At 53.1% G+C, this 12799-nt stretch overlaps 1 protein-coding gene across 2 annotated transcripts in view; it reads right to left on the bottom strand.

Moving 5' to 3' along the window:
- Slc29a4 (solute carrier family 29 member 4) overlaps window positions 1-12799 on the bottom strand; it is a 29350-nt gene that overhangs the window by 12066 nt on the left and 4485 nt on the right. The window contains exons 1-2 of one of the 2 annotated variants that reach the window (XM_055598475.1): window positions 8199-8370; window positions 3815-3994 (exon numbers count right to left, since the gene is read on the bottom strand). In XM_055598475.1, the coding sequence (XP_055454450.1) occupies window positions 3815-3983 (169 nt within the window). In that variant the 5' untranslated portion in view covers window positions 3984-3994; window positions 8199-8370. Of the gene's footprint in view, window positions 1-3814; window positions 3995-8198; window positions 8371-12799 lie in introns of those variants that run through there. The other variant, XM_055598477.1, reaches the window with a different exon arrangement.

Genomic DNA, 12799 nt, shown 5'->3' on the forward strand with positions numbered 1-12799 from the left:
TTTGTGTAGTCTTGCTGCCCTGGAACTATCTCTGTACGCCAGTCTGGCCTCAAACTTAGAAATCCACCTGCCTCTGCCTTCAGAGTGCTAACAGTAAGGCATGTGTCACCACCACCCAGCTTTGTTTTTAAGATCTGCTCTGGGGCTGGAGAGATGTCTCGGTGGTTAAGAGCACTGGCTCCTCTTCCAAAGGTCCTGAGTTCAATTCCCAGCAACCACATGGTGGCTCACAACCACCTACACTGGGATCTGGTGCCCTCTTCTGGCATGCAGGTGTACATGCTGATAGAGAGCTCATATACATAAAATAAATACATCTTGAAAAAAAAAAGAAAAAGGTCTGCTCTAAAGCCAGGCATGATGGCACATGCCTATAATCCCAGCTCTTGGGGAGGCAGAGTCAAGCAGATCTCTGTGAGTTCCAGGCCAGCCTGGTCTACGAAGCGAGTCCAGGACAGCCAGGGCTACATAGAGAAACCCTGTCTTGAAAAACAAAACAAGATGTGCTCTGAATTGCTAGCTGTTTGGAGGTCACTGGCCCTGGAAGAACTGCCAGCAATGGCCTCTGGGGAACGGGCTTACATGGTGTCAGGGGCCCCAAAATGAACTGTATCATGCTTATCACGTATCGTGATGGCATGGCCCTGATATGCTTTATCTGAGCAGTGAATATGCTTCCGGAGCTGTGCGTGGCTGCTGAGTTGACACACAGAACACTGTGAAGGGCCACTTCATAAGTCAGCTCAGCCGGCCAAGGCCTGGGCCTGGTCGTTCTGTGACTCACTGAGGTGTGGCTGGGGGTGGGAGTTCTGTAGAAGACGTGGTCTCTGAGTTTATTGAAGAGAATAATGACTGTGAGTGGGCCTGGCCCAGGCAGGGGAGGCTTTTGGTCCTTCGGGAGCTGACCTCAGCCTTGGGTGGGGATCCAGGCTGCTCCTCACCTGCCTGTTCTGTGGACTTTAGACTGTCTTCTGTGACAAGCTGAAATGTGTCCCCACCATCACATCTGTGATGGGATAGAGGTCAGGCCCAATGACAGGGGTTAGATCTGTAGATGGGTTGATGAATTGATGTTTCTCTGCCAGGTGTGTGCCCTCATTCTTGGGAGTCTGAGCAAGTGGGAAGCCAATGAGCCTGCCTGGCATTTCCTGTGACTTGCTCCCATTTCCTGTCTCCCCAGGTTCCCATCACTGTGATGCCGTTCTCTGTGAGAGCCAAACAGAAATGGGTGACAAGTTCTTGACTGTCCAGCATGAAGGCTTGAAAAGCCTCTGTCCTTTATAAAGTACCTGGCCTAAGGTAGCGTGTTACGGCAACAGAGTGTCCTCTAAGATACTGGCTTCACCAGCCCCACTTTAGTAAACCAGTTTTTGATAATGAATGTCTATAACCTATACACGCGCACAGTTCATGTGTCTATGACTGCGTTTCCTCCTATCCGTTGTCCATCTATCCCTACATTCTCCATCCATGCGTCCCTCCACCCGCTATTTAGCCAGCTGTCTATCTATCCACCATCTAACTGCCCACTCCCACCCATTCCTCAGTCACCCTTCTATCAATTCATGTATCCATTATCTATCCACCCATCCAGCCTCTATCCATCCATCTCTCCATCCATGCATCCATCCATCCTTCATCTATGTATCCATCATCCCCCACCCATCCTTCTATCCATCCATCTATCCATTATCTATCCACCCATCCAGCTTCTAACCATCCATCCATCCATCCATCCATGTATCCATCCATTCATGCATTCATCTGTCCTCCATTTTTTACCTGATACTCCAACTGTCCATCATTCATCAATCTACATCATAATCCATATCCTCCATTCATCCCTCACCTATACATCCCTCTATCCATCTGCCTATTCATCCATGTACTCAAGCTATGATCATATTTTTTTTAAGATGTATTTATTTATTACGTATACAATGTTGTGCTTACATGTACACCTCTAGGCCAGAAGAGGGCAGCAGATCTCATTATAGATGGTTGTGAGCCACCATGTGGTTGCTGGCAGTTGAATTCCTGACCTCTGGAAGAGCAGCCAGTGCTCTTAACCTCTGAGCCATCTCTCCAGCTCCTCCCCTTTTTAGAGATTTCATGATCTTTTTAATCTACCTATCTGTCTCTCCACCAGTTCACCTATTATTTAGCTATCTGTCCATTTATATACTCCCATTCATCCATCTATCATCTATCTGTCTTTTCAGATGTCTATTATTTGGTTTTATTAAGACAAAGTCTAGTTATGCAGCCCAGGCTGGTCTAGGATTGTGGTAATCCCGCCTCAGCTTCCCAAGAGCTACCATACCTGCCATTCTATCATCTGTCTGTCTATCTATCTATCTATCTATCTATCTATCTATCTATCTATCTATCATGTATTCTATCATCTGTCTGTTATCTATCATCTATCAATAATCTATCTGTCTATTATCTATCTATCAATCATCTATCTGTCTATCTTCCGTTCATCTATCCATTTTCCTTCCTTCCTTCCTTCCTTCCTTCCTTCCTTCCTTCCTTCCTTCCTTTCTTTCAGCATCTCCTGATTCTCTTTCTCTGACAGAACCCTGGTTGCTGTAGCCTCCAACACTAAATGTACCATACTCGAAGCCTTTACAGTTCAAGTCAGCCCTGACACCTGTGTTCCGCCCACTCCAGAGCCCTGTCTGCCAGGGCCCTTCTCCCACCATGGCTGTTGTCATCCTTAGGGCCTGGTACTGAAGTGCCATCCCTCTGCAGGGAGCAGGTGTTCTTCTCAACCCAACTTCACTGCACAGAGTTGTAAAGGAGCCAGGTCTGAGGCAGAAGCAGTTCAACTTCAAACAACCATCTGCACAAGATGGTACCTCACAGGTGGCTTACAGGTGCCACTCATAGGTGGCTCACAGGCACTACCTCAAAGGTGGCTTACAGGTGCTACCTCACAGGTGGCTCACAGGTGCTACCTCACAGGTGCTACTCACAGGTGGTTCACAGGTGCTACCTCACAGGTGCTACTTACAGGTGGCTCACAGGTGCTACCTCATAGGTGCCCCTCACAGGCACTACTCACAGGTGCTACCTCACAGGTTCCCCTCACAGGTGCTACTCACAGGTGCTACCTCACAGGTTCCCCTCACAGGTGCTACTCACAGGTGGCTCACAGGTGCTTCTCACAGGTGGCTCACAGGTGCTACCTCACAGGTGCCCCTCACAGGTGCTACCTCACAGGTACTACTCACAGGTGGCTACAGGTGATCCTCACAGCTGGTCCCCAGGATGATGCTAAGGACACCAAGTTTGTCTTGGCTGCATTGAGGCCTGCACCCTCACTAACCCTCAAGCATGCACAAAGTCACCAAGAAGGCAGGAATGGTGGTGAACCTGGGCCTGTCTAGCCCCAGACCTGCTCTGCAAGTCCAGTTCTACAGTCGGTTGGGCCAGCTCCTCACAGTTCTTCAGTCTGGGGAAACAGGCTCGGGGGATTTAATTCCTTGCTCCAGATCACTCAGAGGTACTGAAAGCAGCTATTTGAACTTCACACCCAAGCTTCATTCTTTGCACCAGGACAGTTTGCTTTGAAGAACAAAGGAGAAGGAAACTCTACAACCAGGGCCTGTCACTATGGGTGACCACTAGCAGAGGTCCCATGACACAGAGCAGAGAATGGCAGTTGTATTTGTTACTCTTGCCACCTAGCTCATCCTGACTAAGCCTCTTAGTCTCCATGACTACCTGAGGCTCCTGCTGCCCCAAGGACAGACCAGAGCTCACATGGCCAGTCACTGCCCTGGGGCAGACAATGTCACTTACTCACCGGAGTCTGTGAAAGCGGGGACACCCCTGACTCTGACGCTTGGATCTGGGGTCCCCTCCGCTGTCATCTCCAGCTGGAAGTTGTCAAAGCTAAAGCTTGTCACCACACTCTGGCCAGACGTGGCTGCCATGCAGGGCTCCTTGAGGCGCTGGCTTCCAATGGAGCCCATGGCAGTTCACCCTGTGAGGAAAGGGAACAAGGCAGTCAACCTAGTAAGGGGAGAGGACACTGCCATCCTGCCGCTAACTCATCAAACCCCGGGGCTCATTTTGTCCATTCATCCCATTTGGGTACTTGTTTGAATATATTTTGCCCAGGGACTCACACATGCTAGGCAGCTGCTCTACCACTGAGCCACAACCCAGCCCCTCACTGGGGGATTCTAGGCAGGTGCTCTGCCACTGAGCCACACCCCAGCCCCTCACTGGGGGATTCTAGGCAGGTGCTCTGCCACTGAGCTATATCTGTTTTGTTTGAGACAGAGTCTTGCCCTGGAACTTGTGATCCTCATGCTTCAAAACCTTCCAGAGCTGGGACTCCAGGAATGCCTTACTACACCTGTCTTTATTTCTCCCATCATTTAGGAAGTATACTTTAAAAATTATTTTATTAGCCGGGTACAGTGGCTCATGCCTGTAATCCCAGCACTCAGGGAGGCAGAGGCAGGTGGATCTCTGTGATTTTCTGGTCAATAAAGCAACCCCAGGACAACCAAGGCTACACAGAGAAACCCTGTGTTGAAAATCCAAAAAAAAAAAAGGGGGGGGGAGGCCTGGAGAGATGGCTCAGGGGTTAAGAACACTGGCTGCTCTTCCAGAGGTCCTGAGTTCAATTCCCAGGAACCACATGGTGGCTCACAACCATCTATAATGAGATCGGATGCTGTCTTCTGGCCTGCAGGTGTACATGCAGACAGAACATTGTATACATAATAAATAAATACATCTTAAAAAACAAAAAAAAATATTTTTAATTCTATGTGTATTTGTGAATGTGAGTGCTATAGTGCCTGAGGAGCTCCAAGGCGTCAACGCCCCTTAGCACTGGAGTTATGAGCACTAGTAAGCCACCTGACTTGAATACTGGGAAGCACAGCTGGTTCCTCTGCGGGCATAGTCCGACCTAACTGCTGACATCTCTCCAGCCCGGCTTCTCCTTTGATGTTTCACCGTGAAGGATACGAGCTCAACAGTGAGGTGATGTGACCTTGCCTGTTGCTATGGAAACCGGGTGGAAAGAGAAGAGACTACAGCCCAGGAGCCTAGCTCAGAGGCCTTTGACCCAAGAGCAGGTAGGGGGTCTTCATGAAGGAGAAAACAATGGGTAAAAGAGACATAGATGGAGCAGAAAAATGATTTAGACCAGGAAAGCTGGGACACAGTGAGCAATCAGAAACAATGGGTGAAATTACGGAGACTGTTTGCCAGCAGAGAGCTGTAACTGTCTGGCTCACCCTTTCTCTCTGGGAGAGAGGTGCTGCTCCGCATTCCTGAAACAGCCAAGAGAAGTGAACAATGCAAGGTGAATAATGCTCACTCTGCTCTCATGGATAGAAAGTAGTAGAGTCTAGAGTCCAACCCGGGTTTGCATGACACTCTCTATCTGGGACACTGAACCATGGCCACAGCCCCTCACTGAGGATTCTAGGCAGGGCCTCTACCACTGAGCCACACCCCAGCCCCTCACTGAGGATTCTAGGCAGGGGCTCTACCACTGAGCCACACCCCAGACCCTCACTGGGGGATTCTAGGCAGGGGCTCTACCACTGAGCCACACCCCAGCCCCTCACTGGGGGATTCTAGGCAGGTGCTCTACCACTGGGCCACATCCGCATTGTAGTCTTGCCTCTGTTTCTTGCTTCAGTTCATATCTGGCAGCTGTTACCTTTGGAGGAAAGGAACCAGTGGCTGGGAAATGCCCCCAAATGTAGCCCTGCGTGTGGGGTTGTCTAGCCTTCCTTCCTTTAACTTTTATCAGGTGAATCGTCAAACACTGTTGAAAATTTTATCTGATGACAAACAGCTACACACTCTTCCTAGGGCGTGAGTCATGCGTGGAGACAGCACGATTTCGACCCTGGACCCAGATCTTGGACGGAGACAGCTTCTCTTTCTCAGCACAAGTGGGAGAAGCCATGGAAGAAGCTGGGCGGCCCCTAAGGCATCCCATCTCTCAGAACTACATCAATCATTTCTGGGCCCGTGCCACCAGTGTGCCCTGCGCCACGTCCACCTGTTTTCATTTCTTTATCAGGCCCTCATTTCCGCAGCTTTTCTGCCTCATTTACCTCTTTCCCAGAGCCCAAGGCGGTTCTCCTCACCAGTTACAAAATCAGCCTCCTGGGTATGTCGTCTCCCCTGGGTAGTCTCTAACTCTGTTTGCAGAGTTGTGTTAGGGTCAAGGACCAAGACTGGGGGCTCCTTAGGTGCACTGGAGCCTGTAGCGCTCGTAAGATCTGGGGCCCAGGGAACTCTGCCCCTCTTGGTGGCTGACCCAGAGTGACTAGTCCTCTTGGCCAGTGGACAAGAGCCTAGGAGCCTCTTCTGGGAGCTGGGAGATGAACTTCCCTTCAGGCTCAAGGCCCTCCAAAGAGCCCCTTTCCAGTCGTTCTGGTCCCAGTAGCCATATCTAAAACTGGGAGAGACATGAGGGGCTTCAGGCCTAGCTGGCCTGGGTCAAACGACAGCAGCATCAGGGCAGCCGTGGTCCTGTCTGGTACTGGGTATACACTTGCCTGATCTCCAAAGGGGCTGGCTTACGGGTCAGGCTCCAGCCCACCAGCCTTAGAGAGGAGGGGCTGCGGAAGGGGACACTGCCTCACCCAGGAAGGAAGCTCGGTCCTAGAGGACACCGGGATCCAAAAGCCCAGCTCATGTTCAGGACGGACTCCCAGGATGCAGTCTCCCAAGCTCGACCAGCAGGAGAGGTTTCTGCCTGGCTGAGGCCACACCATCCGGGAAGGCGGACGTGTTCGGCACCCTGCCAGGCTGCTGGCTCTGGCTCAGCCAGCGTGGCGGGCAGCTGCCACCCACACTGTCCCCGAGGCTTTCATCCTTCTCCTCGCCCAGCTCCCTGCATTCGGTATCCAGGGTCCCAGGTCTTGCCTCCTCCTATAGCCACATTAATTAACATTTCAGAGCATCCAGATAGACTTGGGAAAGGAAGCTTTTCTTTACACTCCTGACTTGGGACCCCTCACTGCTTGCCACAAAAGCACTGGGGATGACACAGGCCATTTCTTTAGCTTTTAGACACCTACCTAGAATTCACCCACCTGGAGAGTCACAGAGAGAAAAAACTTAGCTGCGCACACTTGGCATTTTAATAGTGATGGGCACTACCCCTTAGCAGTCAGTGGGTCAAAGAGGGCTCTGACTGAGCTCTCAGCAGTCCCGGAAAACTAGGCGCACAGTGCCAGTCTGCAGAAGAGATGACCAAAAGGGCAGCAGAAAGCCAAGCCCACAGTTGGACAGCTCAAACTGGACCCTGACCACCAGCCCCTCCCAGTCACTCAGGGATTGTCTCCCAAGCCGCTTGCCCCGCATCTGAAGCCAGCAGAAGGGGTAGGGAAACTAAATTTTACTTGGAAAGCCAGCCTGCTCCACCTCCTCAGGCCTTGAACTTCTGGCTCTAGCCACAAGTCCTGTTTACTAGATGCCCTTGGATGCCCCTGTCCCGTGCCCAGACGTTGGTTAGGGAGTCACCCTGCGCATCGGAAGGCTTCGCTCCCGGCTGCAGGATTGTGGGTTTTGAGCCCCTTTGGGGCAGCTCCGCTCAGGGCCAGGGGACATGACTGGTCAAGGCCTGGGGTGCCCGCAGGGCTGAGGGGTAGCCCGGACCCACCTCCCTCCATGTTTTAGGCTCTGCACAGTTCCGACACTAGCAGACTGTTTCTTTCTCAGGCAGCCCCAGCAGCACTGAAGTTGGACCCCGGACCCACACAGCCCCCAGCAAAGGGAGACTTCTGGGGCAGCCCGGAGGTCGTGACCCAGCGCCCAGGCCCCGCCTCTGTCATAACCTTTTGCAGAACTAGAAAGGAGCTGGCTGGGCAGACGGGAGAGATAGAGGTGGGTCTGGAAGGAACTTGAGGTGCAAGGACCCCTGGGGTGTGACCACGGGAGGAGGCAGTGGCATGACCCTGCTCAGCCAAGGCCACCCGCGTTTGTCCCCTTCTAGAGCCTACGTCCCGCGCTCGCAGCTGGGATGCAGATCTGGCACTGGGCGAGGGTACCCCCTCTTCCCAGGACAAGGGATGCGGCAATGATTTAGCTCCTGGGAGGGAGGGAGGAAGGGGGTGGCGGCGCGACTGGGGCCGCGCGCCGCAGACAAAGGCTCCGACAGGTCCCCGCCGGCGTCTCCCCGCCACCTCCGTGGCGACACTCACCTCGGCCGGCCCCAGGCTCGAGATGCTCGGTGGCCGCCCGCGCCCGGACCCTGTGCGCTGCGCCCCGCTCCTCGAGGCTTGGGCCGGGCGCGGCGGGCGTCCTCCTGGCTGTCCGGGTCCGCGGGCCTGGGTCCGCGAGCGCGTGTGGGGGGCGCAGCAGCTGCGGCTGGCAAGCCCGGCCCCGCCCTGCCCGTTCGCATGGCCCCGCCCACAAGCTCCGCCCACCGCGTGGCTCCGCCCAAGCTTCGCCTCCAGTCCCGCTCTCCGCCGTCCAGATGCTCCGCCCCATCCTCGTGACTCCGCCCACACGCCCCGCCCAGTCCGCATGGCTCCGCCTAGGTCCAGCCTCCAGAGGAGCCCCCCCACCCCTCAGAAAGCCCTCCCTGTCTCCCCGCCTGCGCCCCATCCACTCTCTGCGCATCCGCCCCCCGAGCCCCTCTTTCCTTCCTATCCACTCCGCCCCACCTCCACCCAGCGCTGCTCGGTCTTTCCCGTGTTCTCCGCCCCGGTTCCTTCACCCAGGCTCCACTCACTCTCCATGACCCCGCCTCTAGCCCCGCCTCTGAACCGCCCCCACTGGGACCCCCACTTCTTGCTGTCTTCTGTGCCCTTGGCCAGCCCCAACCCAGACCACAGACCCCGCCCACCTCCCTGCCTTCCCTTTTCCTGCCTGACCCCACCTCTGCTTTCCACGCCCCTCTGCTCTCCTCCCTTCTCCTGCTGCCTGTCCGGCCCCAGTGACATCCCCCTCCTCCCCGCCTTCTCGCTCCATTCGTTAGTCCCGCGCTCATCATGCCCACCTGTTCCGCTCCTCTCCTCCGGGCCCGCTTTGTCCCATCTACCTGGCCCCACGTCCAGTCTTCCCACAGAACTTGGTCCCTACCTGCCAGCTCCGCCCCGTCCCTTCCCAGACGCCCCGCCCCTCGTGACTCCTCCCACAGCCTTCGCACACCCCCTGCCTCCCCGCCTCCCTTCCACTCCCGGGCTCTACCACCCCGCGCGCAGCCCCCAGCGTGGACCCTTCCGTACCCGGCGCCATGGCTTTCTTCTCTGCACCCCCAGCTCACAGTATCCGACAGTCTAGCACATAGGGTGGGCTGGGTGTCCCGGCTGGCCTTCTCGCTGCCCAACCCCTTCAACCTTCCTGCCAGGCTTAGTCTCCTGGAGATCTACGTGGCTTGTTTGTGGCATGGCCTGGGCCGGCACTGATGGCTGCAGAAGGGTCTGTTCTGACCCTGGCCCTGACCGTGCGGCCGATGGGGGCCAGAAAGATGAGGTCGGGAACTACGTGGGAACACGGCCCTAAGTCCTTACAGACTGGGACCTGTCTGTGGGACCAGCCACCGTCAGCACTGAGACAGAGGCACAGATGCATCTTCTGTGCCGCCCTCCTCTGCGTCTCCACTTCACCCTGGAAGCCTGTTTGGTTCTGCCCATGGCTGAGGTCTTTCCTGTTTTGCCAGCCTTTCTCAATGATCAGAGTCCTTGGGAGTCTTTTTTTTTTTTTAATAGCCTCTCTTTTCATAGCCTCGGTTGTCCTGGAACTCACAACCCTTGGGCCTCAGCCTCTAGGGTGCTGGGATGGCCACACCTGGCTCAGTAAAGTGTGGTGTACACACTCAGGGACAGCCTGTGCCCCCGGGCTTCTTTTGCGGCTCTGTAGGCCACAGAAGATGGCTTGTTGTGGTTCTGGTGAATTATGATAATCTCAAGGTGAAAGACCCCGAGGCTTCACATAGTCTAAAGCTTTGGGGGTACAGAGTTCAGCAGTGGATAAACTAGGTGTGGCCTGTGTCTTTTATCCCAGTGCCTGGGTGGGAGAGGCAAGGAGATTAGGAATTCAAGGGCCAGCCTGGGCTACAGAGACCCTGCCCTTACCCCTACCCAGTAAAGACAATATATAGGGAACTGAGGGTGAGAAGAAGGGAGAGAGGGAGGGAATGGAGAAGGGAGGGTGAAAGAGAGAAAGAAAAAAGAAGGGGAGGTGGGGTCAGAACGAAAAATCAGACAAGGCCAGGAAGCAGTTGGAAGTTGGGGAGACATTTTGTCAATGGAGGGGACAAGAATACATCAAGATTTTAACATCCTCTTCCTGAGAGGAGGAAGCAGGAGGATCAAAAATTGAGGTTAAGTCTAGTTATTGAGTGAGCTGAAGGCCAACCAGAGCAACTTAGGGAGATTCTGTCTTAAAATGAAAAGTAAGAAGAGTTGAGTATGTGGTTCAGTGGTAGAGCACCTGCCTAGAATCCCCCAGTGAGGGGCTGAGTATGGCTCAGTGGCAGAGCACCTGCCTAGAATCCCCCAGTGAGGGGCTGGAGTGTGGCTCAGTGGTAGAGCCCCTGCCTAGAATCCCCCAGTGAGGGATTCCACAGAATCCCTCACAGTGAGGGGGGATTCCACAGAAGTGCAAATTAATAAAATAACCCTCTTTCTGGATCAAGTGTCAATTGAAGCAACTCTTCTGGAAAGTAAACTGGCCTTTAAAAAAAAAAAAAAAAACATGCCTTTGGTCCAGAAAATCTAACCCAAGGAATTAGTTCTAAATATAGAAAGGCTTTACACTCTGAGATGCTGGTGGCAACGGCAAGCACTGCGGGTGGCCACGTAGCTGAGGAAGATGCAGACGTCATAGGCCTCCCAGCAGGACACAATGTGAATGCCACATTTAAAAGCCCAAGAAAATCAATGGACACCTGTGTAAGCTCTGCAGAGAGCGCTCACGTCCCAGAGATGTGCACAGGGTTAGAAAGGATTTGGAGTAACATGGAAAGCCAGAAGTGCGAGCGCGTTCAATGACACAGAGGTAGGAAGTGGGACAGAGTCCAGAAGGTGACTTCCCCTCTCTTGGTGTAGAAAAACCGGAGGAGCCAGCGAACATGGCTTTCTGGGAAACGATAAATGAGCAGAAACCGGCTATCAGAGAGGACAGAACGTGGGGGCTGGGGAGATGGCTCAGTCATTTTGCTGTGAAAATCCCCAGAGCCCACATAAAAAATGGGGGCACGTGTCTGTAAGCCCGGTACTGGGGAGGCAGAGACAGGAGAGGCCCCGGGGCTTACTCCAGCCATTCTAGCCAAACCACCTAGCTCCAGCTCCAGGCTCACTGAGAGACCCTGCTGATAAATATGGTGGGGCTCGAAAAATGGCTCACACACACACACACACACACACACACACACAGCCCCAAAGCAAGCAATTCATATAGAATACAGCCTGGCGCGGAGCGAGACGAGCATAATAAAGAATCCTTATTTCTCTGCTCCCACACACTGGGCTTCAATAGCTTCACACAATTGAAAAAAAAAAAATCCTACCAAAGTTTCAAAGGTGATGGGAGCCAATGTTATGTAAAAACACAAGCAGAGAGATTGTTCAGCCCGATGAAGATTACCCTAAGGAAACAACAGAGCCGTTTCATCTTTGAATAGTAGCAAAAAAAATTTTCTAAGTATAGCTGCAAGAATTGAGGGAATTTGCAAAAACAGGAACAGGCTACATGGCACGTGACCGGGTGGTCTCTCTAAAGAAATGCTATATATACTTTTAATCTTACGCTTTCTCTGCAAATGTATATGTCCATTGTACCCACTGCCCAAAGAGATCAGAAGAGGGCATGACGCTCCCCGGAACAGGAATTACTGCTGTGACTCACCGTGTGGGCGCTGGAGACCGAACCCAGGGTCCTCTGCAAAAGCAAGTGCTCTTAACGGCTGAGCCGTCTTTCCAGCCCAAGAATTTTTTTTAAATTGTGTGTGTGTGTGTGTGTGTGTGTGTGTGTGTGTGTGTGTGTGAGTGAGCATATGTTCTAGGAGGTCAGTAGAGGGTGTCAGAGCTTCTGAAGGTGGAGTCACAGGTGGCCGTGGATAGTCTGACATGCTGCGAACTGAACTCGGATTCTCTGTGAGGGCAGCTGATGTTCTTAACCGCTGAGCCATCTCTCTAACTCCCCACTGTGAGTGTGTGCTGAGGGTGCAAGTCATTGCTTCACCCATGCTGGGCAAGTGGCAAGTGCTTGACCACTGGGCAACACTCCCAGCTATTCATCGTTAACATATGGGAAGGGGAAAATCATAGAATTATCTATATAGTTACTAAAAAGAAAAAGAAAAAAAAAACTCAGCTAGGCGTGGTGGCACACGCCTGAAATCCCAGCACTCCGGACGGCAGAGGCAGATGGATCTCTGTGAGTTCAAGGCCAGCCTGGTCTACAAAGAGAGTCTAAGACAGCCAGGGCTACACAGAAAAACCCTCTCTTGAAAAACCAAAAGAAAAAGGAAAAACCCTTTGATTAAATGTGATATGGCCAGCAGTGTGATTCATCTGGTTGCATGCTGGCTTTGCATGTGTGAAGCCATGAGTTCAGGCCCGAGCACACTGTAAAAAGAGGCATGGGCTGGAGAGATGGCTCAGTCACTAAGGCGAGGCTCACAACCACAAATAAAGCGGCCATTGGGAGGCGGAAGCAGGAGGAGCAGAAGTTTACAGTACCCTGGGCTACCTGGCAGCTTTGAGGCCACCTGAGCTGCACAAGACCCTGACTTCCACTCCTCTTCCGAAGAAGAAGAAGAAGAAGAAGAAGAAGAAGAAGAAGAAGAAGAAGA

Source organism: Psammomys obesus, unplaced genomic scaffold, assembly GCF_907164565.1.
Source record: "Psammomys obesus unplaced genomic scaffold, mPsaObe1.curated_primary_1811, whole genome shotgun sequence".
NCBI lineage: Eukaryota > Metazoa > Chordata > Mammalia > Rodentia > Muridae > Psammomys > Psammomys obesus.